General features: G+C 40.5%; 2 protein-coding genes across 2 annotated transcripts; one reads left to right on the top strand and one right to left on the bottom strand.

Annotated features, from left to right (window-relative positions):
- Positions 1–1,087: 1,087 nt before the first annotated feature.
- LOC144074027 (uncharacterized) lies at positions 1,088–4,998 on the bottom strand. Its single transcript, XM_077600076.1, has 6 exons — positions 4,845–4,998; positions 4,568–4,611; positions 3,567–3,677; positions 1,803–1,976; positions 1,445–1,553; positions 1,088–1,161 (listed from the first exon to the last, which is right to left on the bottom strand). The coding sequence occupies exons 3-6, from the start codon at positions 3,615–3,617 to the stop codon at positions 1,088–1,090; spliced, it is 408 nt and encodes a 135-aa protein (XP_077456202.1). The 5' UTR covers positions 3,618–3,677; positions 4,568–4,611; positions 4,845–4,998.
- A 4,382-nt stretch (positions 4,999–9,380) lies between these two features.
- Positions 9,381–22,445, top strand: LOC144068571 (adrenodoxin-like). The gene is made up of 4 exons (XM_077593570.1): positions 9,381–9,832; positions 15,150–15,271; positions 15,359–15,488; positions 22,077–22,445. The coding sequence occupies exons 1-4, from the start codon at positions 9,696–9,698 to the stop codon at positions 22,183–22,185; spliced, it is 498 nt and encodes a 165-aa protein (XP_077449696.1). The 5' UTR covers positions 9,381–9,695; the 3' UTR covers positions 22,186–22,445.
- Positions 22,446–22,857: the final 412 nt, after the last annotated feature.

The following is a 22,857-nucleotide window of genomic DNA, read 5'->3' as shown; positions in this document are numbered from 1 at the left end:
TCCTGTCATATTTCCGGCATAGTCCGTTTTGAAAATGGCTTTAAATCAACACAACAATATATTTGCTTGTGCAGCTAAGTTAGCGCACTGAAAGTGGCGCGCACACACCATTTTCCCGTCTGTAACAGGCTTGCTAGCTTCGGAGTTGACCGCCCTTTCTTAATGATGTCCATTTTTTTCTGGAAAATAGCTTTGTGAGCAAATCTGCAACAGAATCCATTTGTTTTTGCCTCTGTTTTTGCTGTGAGTTGGCCATTGTGGGTGGAGTTTGCGATCTCTGGCTGCCTCACTATGGCTTTGGCCCGCCTACTAGCCAATCATAGTTGGTGAAAGCAATGAAGTATCCCAGCCAGCAAAATGCTAATGCGTATGAAAAAGCATTGTGGGATTGCAACTCGAAATCTGATTGGTTAAAAGCAACAGTCTAGTTTAATGCAGCAGAGCCCGCAGAACTGATTGTGAAGGCTTTAAGGCAGATCTGATCTGGCAACAAATAATGGCTGAAATGTGATTGGTTAAATGCTTCAATATGAAAACACACATCTGGAAGCAGTGCAACCAGGGGGAAAAGCAATGAAAGGAAGCAAACAGACCATTTTGAATAATAAGTATTGATGGACAAAATATAATATGATTCAGATATTTCTTAGTCCAGCAGAGAAGGCCTTGACGGCCCGCCACTGATATATATATATATATATATATATATATATATATATATATATATATATATATATATATATGTGTGTGTGTGTGTGTGTGTGCATGTGTGATTATTTATGAATACAATATAAATAAGTAATGCACAGCAAAGCATGGTTTTTATCTCTGTCCACCAGATGTAATTTTTTCACTTTTAAGGCATGCATATGTTAAGAAATTGATTTAATTTGACGTCCTAAACTGTACATACCTGCTTTGTAAACACACAAATGGAACATGATAATCAAAGTGTTATCTGGATTTAGACTTAACTTTCTGTCTGAACCCTAATAAAGAGTGAAGACCGATACAAAAATTTGGAGGATGCATATTAATTTTAATCAGCATTAGAATTTTGAATGATTTCAAGAACAAGTTGTGTATTTTATGCATTAATCGGGTAAGAGCATATGGAAGCTTTTTTTTTATCACAGTCAGCGACCGTCCACCAGCTTTCATCTGAAAGGCAATTGTGAAACAATTTCATTGTAAAATATGATTTTGAACCTTGTGAATGGATAAATACTGGCTGTTATCTAAGCATGTCTGATTGCTCTTTAATTGTCCAGATAAGACTTATGCAATTAAAGTAGTTCATTATTGGAAAATAAGTTTATATACTGTATAACGTATTGCAAAAATGGATAGTTATTGCATAACCGAAGGGGCATGAGTTTTAACATAACATTGGTAAACAAGATGTACTACAAAGCCTGTTTAGATATATTCTTTTCATCCTCACCAATCTTGAACATCACACAGATAGGCTTGTCTGTGTGAATGTTGGGCTGACCCGGCATCCAGTCACTGTAATTCATCTCTGAGCCATCGAGCCATGAGGCCTGCTGGTTCTGCAGGATGAATGTACATGTTGTAAGAATCCAGTATGAAATACGTAAACGAATACACTTTCTGAGAACTCTGTACAATGATCAATGTTTGACCAAGGTCACAATAACACTGTTGTTATGATAGCATATCTGATAAAACTGTCCTTGGGTGCTACTCAGGGCCAGTACGCCTCATTAATAAAGGCAGTAATAAGATACCCAATATACCAACAAGTGAGGCCAAATTACTTAGTTCAGTGTGTCAGTGGCTGTGTATTTAGTGTCTGATGGACGAAAGAAACTTGCCTTAACTGTAGCTCCCAACCACGTCAACTGTGTGCTCTGCTCTCCACTATTGGTAACCATAGAAACTAGGCGGGAATGAAGGTCCCTGCTAGTTATAGATGCCAGCTCAGATTGTGGGTTAAAAGACTTGCATAAAGCCTGAAGAAAAAAACGTCAAATGCATCTGTTTATTTGTATACAATTAACTAAAGTAGCATGGCTATATAAAATTCTTAGTCACCTGAGCTTCTTTAAAAGCCAATCTCATCGGATTAAACTCATAGCACTTTCTATAAATGACCTCCCCTTTACATGTCTGTGATACCTGTCTCTTTTCTTTTTCAACCACCATTTCTGTTCCCTTCCTATAACTATCTGGGATAGAAATTACTGGTACTGGTCCCTTTCTGAAACCAACAATTGACCTAGAGGGTTCCGTTTCCTGTCTGAAACTATCTAGAATTGGCAGGAAGGCTTCTTTGCCTTGTCTAAAACCACCTGGGGTTGGCAAAAAGGGTTTGGTTCCTTGTCTCAAACCATCTGGAATCTTTAAGAAGGGTTTGGTTACATGCCTGAAACCATCTGGGATTGGCATGAAGGGTACTGTTGCTTGTCTGAAACCATCTGGAATCTTTAAGAAGGGTTCTGTTCCCTGTCTGAAACCACCTGGCCTCTTTAAGAAGGGTTCTGTTCCTTGTCTGAAACCATCTGAGATTGGCATGAAGGAGTCTGTTCCCTGTTTGACACCATCTAGGATAGAAACTCCTGGTTCATTTCTTTGTCTAAAGGTTTTCAGGATGGGCATGAAGGCTTCTGTCCTCTCAGTGACACCTTCAGGGCTAGAAATGATTGGTTCAGTTCCCTGTCTGAAACCATCTGGGATCCGCATGAAGGGTTCTGTTCCCTGTCTGAAACCATCTGGGATCCGCATGAAGGGTTCTGTTCCCTGTCTGAAACCATCTGCGATCCGCATGAAGGGTTCTGTTCCCTGTCTGAAACCATCTGGGATCCGCATGAAGGGTTCTGTTCCCTGTCTGAAACCATCTGGGATCTGCATGAAGGGTTCTGTTCCCTGTCTGAAACCATCTGGGATCCGCATGAAGGGTTCTGTTCCCTGTCTAAAACTATCCTGAATCTTTAAGGAAGGTTCAGTTCCCTGTCTGAAACCATCTGGGATCTGCATGAAGGGTTCTGTTCCCTGTCTAAAACTATCCTGAATCTTTAAGGAAGGTTCAGTTCCCTGTCTGAAATCATCTGGAATCTTTGAAAAAGGCTCTGTTCCCTGTCTGAAGCCATCTGGAAGGTGATAAGAGGGTTCCTCAACTCGAACCCATCCACCTCCATTTCTCTGTGCTGTCACGTCATTGGGGACTGAAAGACAATTTTGCAGACACCAAAGACATTTGGATACATAGTTTTAACATTTATTTGCATAGGAGAAAACATGTGTGTTTAGTTTCTAATAATAATTGACTCTGGTTTCCAATGTACCTTCACCTTCCAGCCAGTGTTCTGTCTGACCTTCAATAAGGTTTTGGTCCAAACCTACAGATGAGCAGCCATTCGGTTCAAGGCCATGTTTATGGTGAAGTAAATTATGTTCAACAAAGTATCATGACTCGTGATAAAGTGAGGAAAAACATGGCATCTTTACTCATTAAAATGCTAATGTACCCATCGTCCTGGTTATCTTGACAATGTGGTCCTGCACCATGCTGTGATCAAAGACTTCCTTGGAGTGTTCAATACCTTGTTTAAAGACATTAAGATGTCCGAAGATGTTATTCTGCTGTGAGTCATCAGAGAGTATAATGGTCTTTGGTAATCCTTTCAGGGGTGCAATTGGAGCAGCTTGAACTCCTGGGGAGAAACATGGGAAGTTACTTTTATCCCTGGAAGAGATGTCCCAATCAGGAATGAAATATATCAAAACGAGAGCCACAATTCTTTCCAAGTAAATAAAAACTTGTAGTTTAGTCCAAATGAAGGTTGTTCCATAAACGTTACCAGGTAATAGATGACTTTTGCAATAAATGACTGATTATGCTACTCTGACAAGTGGGCCACAACTGTACTGCCAATAGTTATAAATCAACTGTCTCAAAACTAATCTCAGCCCAGCCATTCATGAAGTCAACGCTATGATTATATGATCGCATTCTACTGTACAGTGGTGCTATTGAGGAATTAGGCCCAAATGAAACCGTTGTGCAGAATAATATAAGCGATGTCTAATGCCCTAAAATGGACTCGTATAACTTGCTTATGTAAGCCCCCGCAAATATTGTAAACATCTTCCCAGGAAAGCGGTGCGTCTTCACCAAATAAGGACGTAGGATTGCAGAGGCGCCCTGCTTGTATCTGGCTATATAATACAAGTGCGTTCAATAAAGTTTGGGTTCTTCCTCCTGAAGCTGAAAGAGCAGAGCGTGCTGATTCTTACTACCATATTGCCTCTGCTTAGTTACGGATGTCTAAATAAAAAATATTCATTTTAGGAAACGCCTCTAGAAAAATGTCCCCGGATACAAATGAAATTCCAAGTTACAAAATCCAAAATATCAAAAATTCAAACATCCTCATAGCATCCTGTGTTTTATTTTGAAATTGTCATGATAAATACTTTGTTTTTTAAAGGTTTTTAATTCTACTAGGTAGCTTGCTGTAAAGCAAAATACACATACAGGTAATCCTATTTGCCATAGACTTGTCATTTCCTATCCACAATATTTTTTGTATTGTTTTCTTACCAGATAGTGTCAGGAGAAGCACCACCAGCACTGACTTGAGCATCCTGCAAACACCAAAGTAAAGTACATACTCAAACTATATTTAATGCAATCCTTCAGGTAAACAAGGAATAGATTTATTATTTCCACTGAAGTGAATCGACAACTGCCGTATTTTTCTAAAGTAAGGTTTTGTAATTTTTAGTATTCATGGTCATTATTGACTTCTAATAATCAGTACTGGGGAAAAACAGATCTATCTCTAAAGTAGACACAATTTAAAGAGCATATTCCTCACCTCAGGTGGCAAAGACTAACACTGAGGGGCTCCCAAATGCAAGCAGGGAATCCTAAATCATAAATAGACTCCTTCATAGGTTGTAAATCCCAATGCAGCCAATAGAAAGCATGTTCGTTTGGATCTTGGTAATCTTTCATATTGAGTGTACTCTGCCCAGGTCAAAGCTGACACAGCAGCTGCTAATGACAAAGGTCTCACAGTTGCATCAGTTATTATATATATATATATATATATATATATATATATATATATATATATATATATATATATATGTGTATATATATATATATATGTATATATATATATATATATATATATATATATATATATATATATATATGTATATATATACACACACACATACACATATGCGTGTGTGCGCGTGTGTATCAGTGGCGGGCCGTCAGGGCCTTCAAGGCCTTCTCTGCTGGCCTAAGGAATATCTGAATCATATTATATTTTGTCCATCAATACTTATTATTCCAAATGGTCTGTTAGCTTCCTTTCATTGCTTTTCCCCCTGGTTGCACTGCTTCCAGATGTGTGTTTTCATATTGAAGCATTTAACCAATCACATTTCAGCCATTATTTGTTGCCAGATCAGATCTGCCTCAAAGCCTTCACAATCAGTTCTTGCGGGCTCTGCTGCATTAAACTAGACTGTTGCTTTTAACCAATCAGATTTCGAGTTGGCAACCCCACAATGATTTTTCATAGGTGTTAGCATTTTGCTGGCTGGGACATGTCATTGCTTTCACAAACTATGATTGGCTAGTAGGCGGGCCAAAGAAGTACCCGAGGCAGCCGAGATCGCAAACTCCACCCACAATGGCCGACAGAAGCAAAAACAAATGGATTCTGTTTGCTCACAAAGCTATTTTCCAGACGGACTTTTCCAGAAAAAAATGGACATCATTAAGAAAGGGCGGTCAACTCCGAAGCTAGCAAGCCAGTTACAGCCGGGAAAATGGTGTGTGGCACTTTCAGCGCGCTAACTTAGCTCCACAAGCAAATAGTATATTGTTGTGTTGATTTAATGCTATTTTCAAAATGGTCTATGCCGGAAATATGACAGGACAGGCTCGACTTTCATCATTACTTCGATGGCGATAGGAAAGAAGGAAGAAAGAAAGGAGGATGGATATTGTGTAAAAAGGATTTTTGGTGAGTAAAATTACAAATATGGCTATATTCCTAAATAATATTTCAATTGTGGGCCAAGTTCTGATATCTGAAAAGCTCCAGTGTTTGTATTTAAGCTCCAGTGTTTGTATTTAATCACAAAATGCTGCTAGGAAGTGGATTTTACCCCAGTTTAATTTTTGGCGTTTCACCATTGACGTCCATCGCTGTCTTTTCCCGGGAAAAATCACCCCCCTGGCCTGGTTGTAATGTCTCAAAAGCTCCAGTGTTTGTATTCAATCAATAAATGATGCTAGGAAGTGGATTTTACCTAATTTTAGTGCATTTTTTGTCATTTCACGTATGGACGTATCGACGTTCATCGCTGTCTTTTTACCGGGGAAATGATACTCCGGGCCCGGTTCTGATGTCTAAAAAGCTCAAGTATTTGTATTTAATCAATAAATGCTGTTTTTGGCTGGATTTTACCCCATTTTCGGGCAATGTTTGCCCGTACGCCATTGACGTTCATCGCTGTCTTTTCCGGGGAAAATCACCCCCTGGCCTGGTTTTAATGTCTGAAAAGCTCCAGTATTTGTATTTAATCATGAAATGCTGCTAGGAAGTGGATTTTACCCAATTTTTGTGCATTAATTTATTGATTATTTTTATGTGTCGCAGCTGTAGCTGCAGTAGAGGTTTTATAGCCATAAAATAGTTTTTGAGGGTTGGATTGATACGTTGAAGGCGCTACCAGAAAATGCATCGCCCGCCACTGATATTATATATATATATATATATATATATATATATATATATATATATATATATATATATATATATATATATATATATATATATGTGTATATATATATATATATATATATATATATATATGTATATATATAATATAATATATATTATATTATATATATATATATATATATATATATTATATACATATACACACACACATACACACATACATACTTACATGTGTGTGTGCCTTGCAAAGCATGGAACACAGCCCCGGGCTAGTTACGCTAGCTACTAGCTAGCTACTATTTGCGAATGGATTGTGGCCTGGCGCTCGGCATCAACACAGCCTTGCGAAGCATCGAACACAGCCCCGGAATAGTTACGCTACCTACTAGCTAGCTACTATTTGCGAATGGATTGTGGCCGCCTGGACGAACGTATAAAACTCAGAGTTTTCGATGACTAATTTGGACAATTGTTCAATTCGGACACAGAAAATGAGGACTTTGATGGATTTGTGGGTGATGATGACTTGAGTAAGTTGTAAAATGGCTAAATAAAGTACAACCGAACTCAGTTTTGCTTCCATTGCCTTTTTAAAAATGTGGTTTTAGCGTGTGGGTGTAGCGTGCAAGAACTATATCCCAGCAGTCACTGCGCACCGGAAACCGGAAATAGAGTCTGGGGCTGCTTCCGGTAGCCAGCGCTATTGCGGTTCGATATTCATATATCATATATGCGTCTAAAAAACGGTGCGTCCTTTGTGTGTTTAAAATACAGGAATAGCACTCGTTACTGACACTGCGGCTAAAAATGTGATGTGCCATATAGTCGTGAAGATACGGTAATCAATAAATGCTGCAAGGAAGTGGATTTTACCCCATTTTAGTGCAATTTTTGCCGTTTCGCAAATGGACGTACCGACGTTCATCACTGTCTTTTTCCCGGGGAAATTACACTCCGGGCCCGGTTCTGATGTCTAAAAAACTCCAGTATTTGTATTTAATCAATAAATACTGCTAGGAAGTGGATTTTACCCTACTTTAGTGCATTTTTTTCCGTTTCGCGTATGGACGTATCGACATTAATCGCTGTCTTTTTCCCGGGGAAATGATACTCCAGGCCCGGTTCTGATGTCTAAAAAGCTCCAGTATTTGTATTTAATCAATAAATGCTGTTTCCGGCTGGATTTTACCCCATTTTCGGGCAATGTTTGCCGGTACGCCATTGACGTTCATCGCTGTCTTTTCCCGGGAAAATCACCCCCTGGCCCGGTAGTAATGTCTGAAAAGCTCCAGTATTTGTATGTAATCATTAAATGTCGCTAGGAAGTGGATTTTACCCCATTTTTGTGCATTGATTTTGATAGGATTATTAATAGGTACACTTTAATAAAAGCAGAGATATCGTTGACATATTCCAGCTTTGAAACTTGCAAGTGAGAATCGTCCTGGCTCGTCCTCGCCACTGTGACATTCTGAAGAAACGGCATCCTCCTCTGTCCATTTAGTCACGCATAATCAAAACATCTAAGGTAATCTGATTCAAACAATTGCATAAGCTAACCGAATAACACCATTAAGGTAAAAAAAACAACTGCCACAACAATTTCATATCAGGTCGGAAACCAAAAACACCTGCGTAAGAATTTGCACAAGTAAGCATACAAGGTGACCTGAGCGGATCGGAAACCAAAACAACTGCGTAAGAATTTGCACAAGTAAGCATAATAATTCCATATAAGGTAAAAACGGAGCAACAGTATTTTTAAACAATATGCGAGTATTTTCGGAAGTTGATTTGATTTCTCGCCATCTGCCGGAATCCAAGTCAAAGCAATTTAAGAGTCCTTCGTAGATCTTCATTGCGAACTCAGATCAACAGTCCTCGGCCGGGAACATGGTGTCCTGTCCGAGTCAACAGTCCTGAAAACAATTAAAATTCCTCGAAGCCAGCTGCCTCGAGCTTGCTCGGTCCCAAATTAAAATAAAAGCTCCTATACATATTAATGATTTAAAATGCACATATAATAACATCCCCGAATAACCCCAACAGTTTTATTGATTATTTTTTATGTGTCGCAGCTGTAGCTGCAGTAGAGGTTTTATAGCCATAAAATAGTTTTTGAGGGTTGGATTGAGAAAATGCACGGACCACCACTGATACATACATATATATGCCAAAATACACGTTCCATTTACGAATGTTTCTCTAATGCCCAAGATAAGTCTCAACGATTCTCACACCCGTAAATGATGATTTCAAATGCAGATCACGTCATCCGTGCAAGTGAGACAATTTGCGCACACGTCTGATGAATGTGTGTTTTTCGCGTCATATATGTTTACAAATGTCGGAAGATATACGTGTGTTTTGTGCCACATTTGTCGAAAAGGTGAGTGTATCATGTCACGTGCCCATCGAAAATATGAATGTGCTTCTTTACATTTTCAAAATAAAGTTACATTTATAACAGCTACGAATTATTTATCAAGATGTTAGATTGTTTTGGGTAAAAAGGGTTCATAATGTATAATTTCCAAGTAAATGTGGCGTTTAACCACCTACAAACTACCGAAACTACAAAAAAAGTGAAGGAAAAACTCTTATTTCTGATACCTTTACCAGAAGTTGACTGTTTACGTATTTTTCTTATCTGAGAATTTAGACGCTAGCTAGCGCTTATATAATCATTAAGTTTTATTTCGTCCCTGAAAGCGAGTTTATTTTTGTTTGAACCTTTTTATTTGCATTTCCGGTCAAACTTTTGGTTGTTTTATGTTTGTTCAGGGCGCAGGAAGTAGTCGGTTACGCAATGCTCTTGCATTGTGACGCCCCTGACTGACTTTTGGTAGCTCTTGTAATTAGCTAACTGGTAGGACACAAGATAGGTGAAAGCTCGTCTCGCGTGGTAAGCCTTTCAAGTGCCTTAACGAGTGACAACTAAACATATTCTAACTGGTCCAAATGGCATCACTACTGACAACGTTCCGAAGAATAGCTCACGCTGGGTTACGTGTATATGCACGGAGGGCGACAGTAAGTTGTAGTGCTTCTAGGCAGACAAGGCACAGGAATTTCGTCACGGAATCGCATCCATTGAGGTAGGTCATTGGACTCGCTTCCAGCGCAAACATGCCAATTTTGTGTGACGAATTACGCCGACCGAAAACGTTTCCCAAGCGATTGTACTTTTGTAATATTCTCAAAAAACAAGGCAGATGTACTACACCAGTTGAGCGATATGTCCCAACAAAAATGATATATTAAAAATACGGAGAGAAAAATATTTTAGTACATATATTAAAACATTAGAAATTTCATTCAGCTAAGTAGTAAATAACAAAATTAGCACCACTTGACTGACTGCCAGTGTATAATATAATAATATAACTTGTTTTTGATGGCATACAAAGAGCATCTGCCTGTGAGGTTATTTTTTTGTCTCTGAATGTTAGTGAGACGTTAATAAGTTAATATCCATTGCTATGTGATGCTACTTTTTGTAAATGGCCTACCTATCAATTTATACGTTTTTCCCGTATTGTATGTGTTTTGATCATTTCAAATTGTGTACGCCATATAATAACTTTTGTAGGGGAATTGTTTATTTATTTATTTTTTAAAGTCAGTTTTTTGTAAAAACTGCTCTTGTTTTACCCATTTCAGCTCTAATCCGGATTGTCTCCTTCACTGGTAGCAGACGAAAAAGTCATCGTCGACTGCTAATATTGTCATGCTTCAAGCATGATATTCGCACATGCATTTCACTTCCACACAGCGTGTCAGCAAGCAATGTACCCAGACAGTCAAGCTGTCAGCGTCATACAGCGACATGTACAGTATCTTGATTTTAGTGCATACAAAAGGCGCACCAACCAATTGGACACTAGTTCGTCCACTGTGGGGAAAGTTTTTGACTTTTAAGTGCACCCTATGTAAGTAAGTATGTGCTGCGTAGCATTTGTACGGTTTATTATCACTTAAGAGGAATTACAATCATTGATAAGGGGACTAATTGGCCGAGGTTGACAGCTATGAAATGAGTACATTATATTAATCACTTTGTGTTAAGAGTAAGCTACCAATTGAAAAAAACAAAAACAAACTGTGATTTGTGTTTTGGTGCACACAAAGGCCATGTCCACACTTAGCAGGGTATTTTGCAAAAATAACTTAAAACGGTTTGGCCTATTATCATTCATGTGCAAATGCACATTTTTGGACAAAAAAACGAAGATTAATAAAAAACATATCTTGACACTTGGAACAAACCTTGCAGTAAAAAAGTAAATGTCCAACAAATCACAACTAGAATAGCTCAATTTAACGCATTGCGTGACCAGGTGTATTCGCTGTATAAGATTATGTATGCAAGATATAGTGTTTGCAACATTATTTTGGTGCTGCACAAAAGGAAAAAAAAGGATTTGTGATTTTTCTTTCTACTTCATTGAAATGACCTTTTTATAAGATTATAATGTTCCGATAGCTCTAATCCGGTTGTGGGCAAACCAGTCCTTGAGGGCTGCTGTGGATGCAGGATTTTGTTCCAACCGATCCAGGAGACACTCTTTAACCAATGAGATTTCTGTAGAAAACAAAAAGCACCTGACTGCAATCCACTGATTGCACTTTTAGGACTCCAGATAGGTCAGGGGTGGCCAAACCGGTCCTCGAGGGCCCCTGTGGGTGCAGGTTTTTGTTCCAACCAATCCAGCACAGACACTGACCAACGAGATTTCTGTAGAAAACACGAAGCACCTGACTGCAATCCACTGATTGCACTTGTTGGACACCATATTAGTGAAAAGGTGTTCTCTTGATGGGTTGTAATGAAAACCCGCACCCACTGCGGCCCTTTGTGGAATAGTTTGGACATCCCTGAGATAGGTGAAAAGGTTTCCTCTTTATGGGTTGTAATGAAAACCCGCACCCACTGCAGCCTTTTGTGGAATAGTTTTCCTACCCCTGCTCAATTCGGTTGGACAAAAGACATGAATGTAGGACTTTTTCCACCTACTTATTACATTTCCTGGGTATCGGAGCGAGACTCGCCATATATTCAAAATTAGGCAAATCTTGTGTTACATACACGTGTAGATACAGTCATACCTCTACTTACAATTGCCACCAGGTGCAAAATTTCCAGGTTACGAAAGCTTTTAATATGCAAATGAGTGCCCTGAGATAAGAAAAATATCAAAGTTACGAAAAAAAAAAAAAACATGCTTTCCTTATCCATTATTTTATTTTGAAAATATTGTCGTGGATGCACTGATTCTCGCTTTAGAAGCTCACTCCACCATATACTGGGTTCTAATTGGCTGTCTCTCAACAACTGTCCATTTTCTTTAACCCATTGTCTGCTTAAACTTATATCTGCTTGGGGAAGATGTGGCCGAGTGCTTCGACCTGTCCCGTAGCCTTCGGTCGCTGAAATCGTGTCGTGGGGGCAGGCGATGGGACGTGTGGTCAGTAATAAGTACATTGATGAGTTAGTTGGTCGATGTGCACCAAAACAGGCGCATGAGTAAATGCAAGAAAGGCAATACAAGAGGAATTCAACGATAAGGCAACTGAGGAGGAAGCAGCCACCATTTCAACAGCACAAATAAGAAAAAAAAAACGGGGGAGAAACGAACTTTCCGATTTTGTGGAAAAACATAGTAAATGAGCTCTCAACAGAGCGTGAGTAAATGCAACGCTCGGCAATACACGAGGAATTTAACGAGAAGGCAGCTGAGGAGGAAGCAGCCATCATCGCAACAGCACAAATCAGAAAAAAACGGGGGAGAAACTAATTTTTCCAACTTCGTGGAATGAACATCCTGAAAAAGTGTTCACGAGTCCTGCCCACTTTGACGACGTTTGTCTTGTGCATTTTAGAAACATTAAAAGTCGTCAAAGGCCATCGTCCTTTAGTATGAATGTACATGTACAGTGATCACTCGAATATTGCGGTTAATGTAGACCAGACATGATCACCCCCACTATCACTACCACAATACAAGTACAGTGCTACCTCGACCTACGACATGCTCGAGATACGATGAAAATTTCGATCGAATAATTCGCCCTAGATACGATCGAAATTTCGAGATGTGACCAAGCCAGGTGGCCTGGCACTGCCTTGCCGCATCTCTTTCGTGTGTAAAATATATCTACGAGCATCCCCTTCCACCCCCCCCCCCCCGTTTTTCCCCCACATACTACATTTACATACAATGTAAACAACAATGGATCGGCAGAGTTTTGCAAAGAAAAGCCGACCGTTGACAATCAACATTAAGCGCGAAATAATTGAAAAATATGAGAGTGGTGTACGTGTCACCGAGCTTGCTCGGCAATACGAGAGGAATACGTCAACCATATCCACCATCCTTAAGAAGAAGGACGCAATTAAGGAGAAGAGGCCTTCCAAAGGACTAACTATAATTTCCCACCGGCGCAGTGACATTCATGACGAGATGGAGAGCCTTCATTTATTGTGGATAAAAGATAGTTCCAATTCGAAAGCCGCGGTGGAATTTATCAAGACATTTGCCTCGATTATCACCCAGGAAAGTTACAACGAAGTGGCAAGAGTTTTCGGATTTTGTAGAAAAGAGGCACCCTGACAAGCTGGCAAGTGGTCGCGTGTTATCGTATTGTGATGACATTTGTGCGCGTCATTTGTGCACAACAGTGCAAACAATTGTTTGTAAGTATAAAGTGCATGGCACTGTTTTGTCACTGCCCCGATCAGGAAGAAAACGCAAGCTATCACCTGCTGCTGAGATAAAATTTGTCAGGTGGGTGAAGATTCAACCGAGAATCACCAAAAAACAGATCTGCCAAGAATTAGAAGCTGCTGGAACACAGATGTCAGTGTCCACAGTCAAGCGTGTTTTGCATCTCCATGGACTGAGAGGCTGCCGTGCAAGAAGGAAGCCCTTGCTCCAAAAGCGGCACCTTAAGGCTCGACTGAAGTTTGCTGCTGATCACATGGACAAAGATAAGACCTTCTGGAGGAAAGTTCTGTGGTCAGATGAAACAAAAATCGAGCTGTTTGGCCACAATGCCCAGCAATATGTTTGTAGAGAAAAGGTGAGGCCTTTAACCCCAAGTACACCCACCATGCCTACCGTCAAGCACAGTGGTGGTAGTATTATGCTGTGGGGCTGTTTTGCTTCCAATGGAACTGGTGCTTTACAGAGGGTAAATGGGATAATGAAGAAGGAGGATTACCTTCAAATTCTTCAAGATAACCTAAAGTTATCAGCCCGAAGATTGGGTCTTGGGCGCAGTTGGGTGTTCCAACAAGACAATGAAAAGTGGTAACGGAATGGCTAAATCAGGCTAGAATTAAGGTTTTCGAATGTCCTTCCCAAAGTCCTGACTTAAACCCCATTGGGAACTTGTGGACAATGCTGATGAAAGAAGTCCATGTCAGAAAGCCATCAAATTTAACTGAACTGCACCAATTCTGTCAAGAGGAGTGGTCAAAGATTCAACTAGAAGCTTGTGGATGGCTACCAAAAGTGCCTAATTGAAGTGAAAATGGCCAAGGGACATGTTACCAAATATTAGCGCTGCTGTATGTATAGTTTTGACCCAGCAGATTTGATCATTTCTTTCTGTTCACCCATAATAGTCATAAAAGAACCAAACTTCATGAATGTTTTTTGACAAAGTATCTGTTCCAATCACTCTATTAGAGAAAAATCTGAGTTCTAGAAATAACTGGAAACTCAAGAGAGCCATGACATTATGTTCTTCACAAGTGTATGTAAACTTTTGACCACAGCTCTACATAATGCATCATAATGAATTTTTCTGCTAGTGAAGGTTATAATTCACACTGAAAAAAACCCACCAACATTAAATAAACATTAAATTTGTTGTTAACATTTACCTTGGTTATACTTCATACAAGTTGTTAAAAATTGATATTTGACCTAATTAGGATACAAAACATTGTCAGATTTTTGGGAACACCGTGTTCGTTAGTTCATGGAGTGCAAGACCATCTCTGTTGGAATTGGCTTGAAGTGTCTATCTTCATCACGCCTTATTACAGTTTTGTGAGGTGTTTTGGGAAAAGGCAGCTGCGATTGATTGCAAGGTTGAGAAAAAGGGCCGCTCACAAGTTCACTGCCAGGTTGTCTCTGTTCTGCAAGGGAGGTTGTTAGAACCTTGATTTAAGCTTGCATCACAAGCTTAGTCATGTGCACTCAAGGCTGCAGCCATCCATCTTGGGTTAGGTTGGGGAGCACGAGGGATATATAAGACTATTAATATTATGCCTTTGAAGGGTTTACTTGCTTAACGCTGAAATGTTTTCATTCAAAGGTCAATTTATGCAGGAGAGACTCTGATTTTAGAATAATGTTCGAAATATTTCTGGTAAAGTTTTGACTATTTTCATTTCCTATACAGATCAGACAAGGTGATGGTCCACTTTATCAATAGAGAGGGTGAGAAGATAACAGTTGGGGGCTCTCCTGGGGACTCACTGCTTGATGTCGTCATTAATGAAGACCTCGACTTTGATGGATTTGGTTTGTAAATGGCCAAAGTTGCTTGATACATCATTATATTAAGTGATGACCCATTTGTATATAATCTAATATTTTGTTTTTACACAGGAGCATGTGAGGGCACGCTAGCATGCTCCACCTGCCATTTGATCTTTGACGACGATGTGTACGAAAAACTCGGCCCTGTCACAGATGAGGAAATGGATATGTTGGACTTGGCGTACGGGCTGACTGACACGTAAGGATACACCTGGTGTTGTAAAACGGAACCTCTCTTTTTGTAGTTTGTTTCTAGGGACGTCCCTGATCCGATCACATCGGAAATCGGGCCCATAAATTTCAGATGAATGCATGGCCAGGGGGCCAAAAGATCAGGCTGGCAGCCTAGCTGTTAGCATCCTCTCTTGAAGGCATTGCGGAGGAGGTGATTTTTTTTGCGCACTTAAAAGTCTAAATTTTTCTTTAATATGGTCGATGCGCCCAATCGGCCGGTGCACCTTGTTTCTGCACTAAAATCAATTTTTTGTATGACCCTGACCACCCGAGTGACTGGTTTTATTTCTTGCCGACACGCTACTTATTGCGATCAACCCAGCGGACGTTCACCCTAAAAATAGCATCCCCGCGTATTCCAAGCATTATGGTAAATCCATTCAAAACATCCCAGGCGACTGGCAAGGCATTTGACCCTCAAAAACACTCAATACTCAAAGAAACAGTACTTTAGACCTATACAGAGGAAATGCCTGACGTGAATGACAACAGAATGCGGGTGTGAACGCTTGGAATGGACTGAAGCCATGGATCGAACACAATTAAACAGCTTTGCGAACGACTTGGGAGTGATGAATGTCGGATGGCCGCCAACATAGGGGTTCCATACAAAGACAGGCAGGCAGAGTCGTACGAGTTATGTGACGATTTGGAATGGATTGTCGATGCCTGGGCTAAAGTGCCGGCGAGCACTGTAGTTTGAGCTTTCGTCAAAGCTGGAATCACCATAACGAAACCCCACGACAAACACGCTGACCCTGACAATATTATGGAACCCAGCATTGTTGGCCAACTCTTTATATCGGATACAGAAGATGAGGACTTGGACAGATTTGTAGATGTTTGAATACTTTGACTTATATTTTTGCGAATATACATTACGTCAATAAAACAAAATCAATAATGATAATAATAATCGGACATTGGCTTTGTCATCATCATGGACTCGACAAAAGCCTAATTGTCATCATACCCAGCTGCGTACGTGTGCGGTCGTTTGGTCGCCGGTCTTTTGGTCGCTGGTCTTTTGGACACCTGGACGTTTGGTCGCCCGGACGTTTGATCGCCCGAACGTTTGATCGCCCGGACTTTTGATCGCCCGGACTTTTGGTCGCGGTTTGGTCGCCCAAATGATGACAGAGAGAGGGAGAGTTTAGAGTTTAATATCTAACACATCGGCTGCTGCCATCTACTGTCAATTTATTAAAAAGAAGACAAAGCAAATTCACAGATGGTGTTTTTATTGAAGCAGTAAATCTTACAAATTCTAGCAACCTTCATTCTCTCTGGGAGAAATAAGAGCACTCATTTAACACATCGGCTGCTGCCATCGACTGTCATAGGCGTCCAATGAACCTTCATTCTCTCTGGGAGAACTTGCAATGTTGAAATACTTTAGATCAGGGGTCCCCAAACTTTTTCTTGTGAGGGCCACATAACTTTTCCCTTCTCTGATGGGGGGCCGGTGTCAGTTTGTAACAGAAAAAGTGTGACGATCGTAGGGGAGCTTAATTTTTTTTTATTGTTTTCCAGAAAGCCACACATAACCAAATAACCCTTTCCAGGTTCTTTACAGAAAAAAAGTCAGGAAATATATAATAACACTATTAATGAAATAAATAATAACTAAATAACCCTCTCTGAGTTCTTCACAGAAAAAACAGGAAATAAGTAACACTATTTATGAAATAAATAATAACTAAATAACTCTCTCTGGGTTCTTCATAGAAAAAAAAGCCATGGAACATTAACTTTCTGTTGTGCCATGCACAATCTTCTCCCTTTGCTCTGAAGTTTATGCACGACACCACAACCGTCATTACAGAATCCCACGTCAACATTTTGCAGCACAGTGCTTGGTGGTGAATTTGGCAGTGGACTCGTAGCGGGGCGGTGAGACCCTTTTTTTCCAACTCCCGGTTCATGCGTCCCATTATTAGACCGCGAGTTTCGGCCACCATGCTAGGAGCCCCGTCAGTCGTGATGCTAGCTAGCTTTGACCAGTCCAGGTCCAACTTCTCCATGGTTTGGCACACTTTGTCAAAAATATCCTCTCCCGTTGTAGTCCCTTTGAGACTTTGGAGGGCTGCCAGATCCTCGCAAATCTCAAAGTTTGCGCTAACTCCACGAATAAAAATGAGCAGTTGCGCTGTGTCTTGCACGTCCGTGCTTTCATCCAGTGCTAATGAAAAAAAGTCAAATTATTTCGTCTTCTGCTGCAGCTGGGCATATACATTACTCCCGATTTCTTCAACGCGTCTGGTCATTGTACTCACCGACAGACTTACGGCATTAAATGCATCTTTCTTCTCGGGACACACCTCCTCCGCGACAGTATCCATACATTTCTTAACAAACTCTCCGTCAGTGAAAGGCTTACCGCTGCTTGCTATCAATTTAGCAACCCAAAAGCTGGCCCGAACGGATGCCTGGTTCTGCTGAGATAGTAGTCCACTTTTTCGCTTTGAGAGTTTGTCTGCTCGTATTTGGCCTGCAAGCTATCGTACTTGTCTTTGTGACGGGATTCATAGTGTCGGCAAAGATTGTATTCTTTGAATACCGCCACCGTCTCTTGACAAATGAGACAAACAGCCTTTTCTTTGCATTGAACAAAAAAATAATCGTTTGTCCACTCCAGGTTAAATACCCTGCATTCTGAATCAATTTTTCTCTCACCTAACTTTTTCGCCATTATTCCGTTCTCAAACAGGTTGCAGTTTTAATATGCTTGAATAGTCCGCGATGGTCCCAGGGCTCCGCCCTCACCTGCGATCGTCCAGATGTCTCGTTAACACTGCTCGTGCATGCAACGGTGGACGTGCCCGCATGCATCAAAGGGAAACACTCTCCCCGCGCGTGTCACCAAAGAAGCAATGCGAAGCTCCGCTTCACTGGGATGATTTGTGGGCTCAGCAGGGGTGCAATGAACCAAACACAAGATTAAAATATCCCAGTCTTCAAGGCCAAATAGGAAAAAAAATCCGATAGCGTCTCTGGTATTGTTCAGAGGGCCGGTCCAAATGTGCCGGCGGGCCGCATCCCCCCAAAAAAAAAAATAAAATAAAAAAAAAATCCGATAGCGTCTCTGGTATTGTTCAGAGGGCCGGTCCAAATGTGCCGGCGGGCCGTATCCGGCCCGCGGGCCGTAGTTTGGTGACCCCTGCTTTAGATGGTCATTTTTATCAACCAAATACAAGTATTGGTATACTTTTAGCCCGGAACTTTGACATTAAAATAAAAGGCAATAAGTAAAATTAATTTATTAAAAAGACAAAGCAAATTCACAAATGGTGTTTTTATTGAAGCAGTAAAACTTACAAATTCTAGCAGCAAAACTTACAAATTCTGTACAAAAATTACAAATACGAACTTACAAATTATGTACAAGGGGATTTAATTATGTACATGGGGATTTCACAGATGGGAGTTTTTATTACAAATTGTATGCAATGGCTTGCAGGTACTCTACATTGTTCGCGAATCGATCCGGGTTTCCATATTCCTCCAAGAACTTTTTTAACTGCTCATTAACAGCTGCGTATTTCTTTTGGGTGTGTCAGGGCATAATACCACATGAAGCCTGTTGTATCGTTAATTCCCAGTCATTCTGCTCTTATTGGAGTTTGTGTATGAGACGACATAAATTCGGATGGGAGACTGACATTCTACGTTGAAATGTGCGGTGCCAACCTTCAACTGAATTATTTGTGCGTAGTATTCCCAGCAATGTCTTTTCTCTCACATTCCATAAGGGGATAGCAAAATCTGGACGGCGTCGCCTTCCCCCCCTTAAATTAGCACCTAGCCAAGTGTTCTCAAAATAGTAGAGAAAGTCTGCCAGGATCCCATCTTCAACATTGCAAGTTCTCCCAGAGAGAATGAAGGTTCATTGGCCGCCTATGACAGTCGATGGCAGCAGACGATGTGTATAATGGGGGCTCTTATTTCTCCCACAGAGAATGAAGGTTGCTAGAATTTGTAAGTTTTACTGCTTCAATAAAAACACCATCTGTGAATTTGCTTTGTCTTCTCACGCGCTCGTAACATAACAAACAAATTTAAATGAACTTGAATTACGATACAAACACTCAAAAATAAGCTTAATCTAACTTTACACAAAACTTAATTCTAATTTTGTTTTACATTTTTATACCTTCTCGGCTCTATTTGCCCTGCCTCCACCCTGACTTACAGTTGCAGCTAAAAGAAACCTATTGAGGGTTTTTGCTTTTGTCTTCTCTTCAAAATATTCAGAAAATGATGCACACAAATGTCCTCACAATAGGATAACGCACGACCACTTGCCAACGAGAAGTAGTTTGCTTCTCCCGTTTTAACGATCAAGCCATGCTGCACTGACTAAGCGGGGGGAAACACTGAAAAAATGCAACGCTCCGCCCAGTGCTCGTAGAGACATTACACGAGGGAGTTGCGGGGAGAGAGAGTGCCCATGATGTTCTTATGAGCAGCCTCTCGCGTCCGCTGTATGCTCGTATATAAAAATTTGTCTTGTATCTCAAGATAAACATTTGCTTGAAATTTTACCCGTATGTCGGGGCACTCCTATGTCGAGGTATTACTGTAATTGCAATTGGAGCCGCAGAGCCAGAGCATGCTCTGCGCACGTCACATGAACGCCGCCCTCGTAATAATCTTCCCCTCTGCAAGTCTGCGTCTATTTTGACCTGGTTTCCCCAATATGGAGGAGCAAGAAGTTAAGGATAAACTAAAGACAGGAAAACTAAAAAGACAAACACGCACCGACCGGTAAGAGTGGTGTGTGTAAAAGCTTCAAATTGATTGTTGATCCACGACAGAAACTTGTGTTGGCTTCATTGTTGATACGCGACAGAAACTTCCATTGGCTTCACTGAATGTAGTCAATGTGGAGCTTTGTTCTCGCACCTCGACAGTGAGCAGGCATGTAAACAGCTGCACTGGCAAAAGTGATGATCGTCAAACATATAAAAGATGTAAATGTTTGTACAGTCTTGTTTAACTTCGATTTCGTTACAAAAGACAGGCTTTTATCTGTTATCATAAATCACGTCTCCTCCCGACTCGGGTGTCCTGAGTCATCACAAATAAAATATGCCATTTTTGCTTTGCTTCGGGCTCGGTCCTGCAAATAAAGTTAATTTGCCTGGCTTGGGCCGGGGTTTAATACCCGCAGACTGGGTCGAGCTGGATTTTTTTCGGTCCGGTCTTACCTCTACTACCAACCATCTCATCTCATTTTCTGAACCGCTTTATCCTCATTAGGGTTGCGGGGGGTGCTGGAGCATATCCTAGCTGACTCCAGGCCAGAGGCGGGGGACACCTGAATCAGTGGCCAGCCGATCGCAGGGCTACGACCAACCAATCACACCGTAAATATACCCCACTCATTTCGGCGGGAAGTTCACGCAAGTCTGTCAACACTGCTACACCTACCCAAGTGCTTTTTGACAAATAAGTGTTGCACATTGAAACAACAAAGTTTTGCCGAGGTGTTTTTTTTTGGTAACATTCAAATCTTTATTTTCCTTCAGATGAGGCGTGCATACACCTATTTCTGATGAGACTGCTCTTTTGTCTTTTTTGTTTTTGTTTTTAAACGAGAGGTGCATCACCACACTAAGTCTGAATTTTAGTTATGCTGGGTTTACATCTTTGAATGAGATTTTAGGCTCATATGCAATTACCGTATTTACTCTCATAAGCGGCTTTTGTCGGACAAAAAATGATGACTGAACATGCTCTGACTGGCCAGACGCGAGTAGCCTTGATTTTGAAATAAAACAAAATTCCACTTCGATTTTTTTTGTTTTATTTCTTGTTTGAAAGTGACAACTATTGGAGTAATATGAACCATCGTAAGAATTTAGATATTTTGACATTAGAAGCAATATGGCTGCCACAACCTCTTAGACTTCTGGTAAGAAAATTGTAATTTCTGTAATTAGAAGGCATCAGCTTCTCATCAAAATAGACATTTCTTTTTTCAAATTGAATAATTTGATATTTTGCATTTAAAAAGTCAGGCATATGAATAACTTCCTCATGATATTGACCCTAATAATGTGCTTTTGATTCATACAGTATCTCAGAAATACCACTTGTGATGATTTTTCTTAAGATTTTCTCTTCAAAGTAACACATTTGTACTCCCTATTAAAACCATGAATATGGAGGTTTAAATTGGGAATCGGGGCGGCCGATACACGGTAAATTGTAAAATTCAACAATTTTAAGTCAATTTTAAGGGTGTGGCTTATACGCACGGGTGGCTTAGATGCAAGTAAATGCGGTAATGGGCAAATTTTAAACATGCATGTGTGCTAAGAGCACACAATGATAAATTGCATCTGAAAATTCTTGCCCGTTTTTCTTTACCATGCTATAAATTTACTGAATATTGCAACATGCTTAGGGTACAGCAGCATATCACTTTTGAAAATTGAGTTTACAAACTGTAGTCGCAATTTTGACATGTTCAAAGAAATGCAATTATGCAAATTTGACAGTATAGTTATGTAAATGTTTGCCTGTGTTTTGTCTCTTTCCCTTCTAGATCGCGTCTGGGTTGCCAGATTTGTCTGAGTAGGTCCCTGGAAGGTATGGTTGCACGCATCCCAGAGAGCGTAGCAGACATCCGACAGAGCCAAGATGGCTCTGCTTAGTGACTATTTTTTTGGTGATGGTACGTAGATTGCTTGTAAACACAAGTGGGCTCCCTGAACCAGAAAAATAAACCAGCTGGTCAAACCATTCTGTTAACTTAACCCGCCTGCAGTCTTGTTTGAATAGACATACCAAGCCATTTTGGTTTAACAGAATATGACTGAGATGCTGCCTTTGTAGTTCTGTTATGTGTAATGTACGTAGAACACATTTGTGCATAGAGAAAGCTGATAATAAAAACAAAAAAGTAACTTTCCAATATGATGTTTAAGGTGATTGATTGGTTTGTTTGCATGTGATGTTGACCATTCATTTATTTTCCATACCTCATAAGGATTGCGCAGGGTGCTGGAGCCTATCCCAGCCAGCAATGGGCAAAAGTGGGGGACACCCTGAATTGGGGGCCAGCCAACCACTCGCACACACACTCATACCTAGGGGCATTTTAGAGTGGCAATCCGCCCGTGTCAAACAAATATGCAGGGAACTGCAGGGTCCATAGGTGAATTAAAAAACAAAGTCCTTTTAAATGGTGACCCCGACGTGATCAAAAAGGACTCCAAAGACAACGTGTTCTAATCTAAACAATGTCTTGTCCAAGACAGAGGAGTCAAATAGCAATTCTATCCGATCCTAGTCCTAGCAGAGCTTAGATAGAATGCGGAAGTTTC

The sequence above is a fragment of the Stigmatopora argus genome, chromosome 1, assembly GCF_051989625.1.
Source record: "Stigmatopora argus isolate UIUO_Sarg chromosome 1, RoL_Sarg_1.0, whole genome shotgun sequence".
Lineage (NCBI taxonomy): Eukaryota > Metazoa > Chordata > Actinopteri > Syngnathiformes > Syngnathidae > Stigmatopora > Stigmatopora argus.
Note: the sequence above shows the minus strand (reverse complement) of the source record. Positions and strands in the feature narration are given on the sequence as shown.